The 2,027-nt window shown below is 41.8% G+C and overlaps 1 protein-coding gene across 1 annotated transcript in view; it reads left to right on the top strand.

The window, feature by feature from the left end:
• LOC104743310 (RNA-dependent RNA polymerase 1-like) overlaps positions 1–2,027 on the top strand; it is a 6,134-nt gene that overhangs the window by 2,338 nt on the left and 1,769 nt on the right. Inside the window, exons 3-5 of the mRNA XM_019235453.1 lie at positions 344–1,253; positions 1,350–1,500; positions 1,596–2,025. Coding sequence (XP_019090998.1) covers positions 344–1,253; positions 1,350–1,500; positions 1,596–2,025 — 1,491 coding nt within the window. The remainder of the gene's footprint in view (positions 1–343; positions 1,254–1,349; positions 1,501–1,595; positions 2,026–2,027) is intronic.

Here is a 2,027-nt window from a genome sequence, read left to right as displayed (position 1 = left end):
GTTCAAGTTACACCAGCAAGAGTCTATTTCCTTGGACCAGAGGTGAATGTTTCGAATCGTGTGCTTCGACATTACTCCAAGTATATCAACAACTTCCTCAGGGTATCATTTGTTGATGAAGATCTTGAAAAAGTTCGTTCCACGGATCTGTCTCCGCGCTCTTCTACTCTAAGAAGAACCAAGTTATACGACAGGATATATTCTGTTCTTCGAGATGGGATTGTTATAGGAGATAAGAAGTTTGAGTTTCTAGCTTTTTCTTCTAGCCAGTTGCGGGAGAACTCCGCGTGGATGTTTGCACCAATAGACGGGCTTACAGCAGCACGTATCAGAGCTTGGATGGGTGATTTTGACCATATAAGAAACGTAGCTAAATATGCTGCAAGGCTTGGCCAATCTTTTAGCTCGTCCAGAGAGACACTTAATGTTAGGAGTGATGAGATTGAAGTGATTCCTGATGTTGAGATCATGTATTTAGGGACACGCTATGTGTTTTCCGATGGAATAGGAAAGATCTCAGCTGAGTTTGCTAGAAAGGTAGCGAAGAAATGTGGTCTAACAGAGTTTTCTCCGTCGGCTTTTCAAATACGTTATGGCGGGTATAAAGGAGTGGTGGCTGTGGATCCATACTCATCAAAGAAACTGTCTTTGAGGAAGAGTATGAGTAAATTTGAGTCAGGGAACACAAAGCTTGATGTTTTGGCGTGGAGCAAGTACCAACCTTGTTATATGAACAGACAGCTAATTACTCTTTTGTCTACTTTAGGAGTTAAAGACAATGTCTTTGAGAAGAAACAAAGGGAGGTTGTGGATCGGCTCGACGCAATTTTAACGAATCCTTTGGAGGCTCACGAAGCTCTTGGTTTAATGGCTCCAGGGGAGAACACAAATATTCTCAAGGAACTGATATTGTGTGGCTATAAACCTGACGCCGAACCTTTCCTTTCAATGATGCTTCAGAACTTCAGAGCATCTAAGTTGTTGGAACTACGGACAAAAACTCGAATTTTCATTTCTGGTGGAAGATCTATGATGGGATGCCTAGACGAGACCAGAACGCTGGAGTATGGTCAGGTGGTCGTGCAGTATTCAAATCCAATGATGCCAGGAAGGCGGTACATCGTCACTGGACCTGTTGTTGTTGCGAAAAACCCATGCCTGCATCCTGGTGACGTGCGTGTTCTACAAGCTGTTAATGTACCAGCTTTGAATCACATGGTGGACTGCGTTGTGTTCCCTCAAAAGGGCTCGAGGTAAGAATTTTCTTGGTACTTATTTTATTGACGAGCTTTTGGTTTTTTGTTAAAGTCTTGGACGTTGATTGGAATCTTGTGTTATTTTGTGCATAGGCCACACCCAAATGAATGTTCTGGGAGTGATTTAGATGGAGATATATACTTTGTATGCTGGGATCATGAATTGATTCCACCAAGAACATCTGAACCAATGGACTACACTCCTGAACCAGCTCAAATCTTGGATCATGATGTCACTATTGAGGTAAAAAAACAAAAAAAAAAACTCTGTATCACTCTGCTTATTATTGTTTTATGCGTTGGTAGATTGATTTTTGATTTGGCTAAATCGGTTTCTAGGAAGTTGAAGAGTACTTTGCGAACTACATTGTGAATGATAGTCTAGGGATCATAGCGAATGCTCATACCGCCTTTGCGGATAAGGAACCACTCAAGGCGTTTAGTGACCCATGCATTGAGCTTGCAAGGAAGTTTTCAATAGCGGTTGATTTCCCAAAAACTGGCGTGGCAGCTGAGATACCGCAACATCTTTATGTGAAAGACTATCCTGATTTTATGGAGAAACCGGATAAGTCAACTTACGAGTCGAAGAACGTGATCGGTAAGCTTTTTAGAGAGGTAAAAGAGCGAGCCCCACCATTGATCTCGATCAGATCATTTACTCTTGATGTGGCCTCAAAGTCTTATGATAAAGACATGGAAGTTGACGGATTTGGGGAGTATCTTGATGAAGCTTTCTTTCACAAGGGAAATTATGATTACAGATTAGGT

Source organism: Camelina sativa, chromosome 14, assembly GCF_000633955.1.
Source record: "Camelina sativa cultivar DH55 chromosome 14, Cs, whole genome shotgun sequence".
NCBI lineage: Eukaryota > Viridiplantae > Streptophyta > Magnoliopsida > Brassicales > Brassicaceae > Camelina > Camelina sativa.
This window is presented reverse-complemented; position numbering and strand designations above follow the sequence as displayed.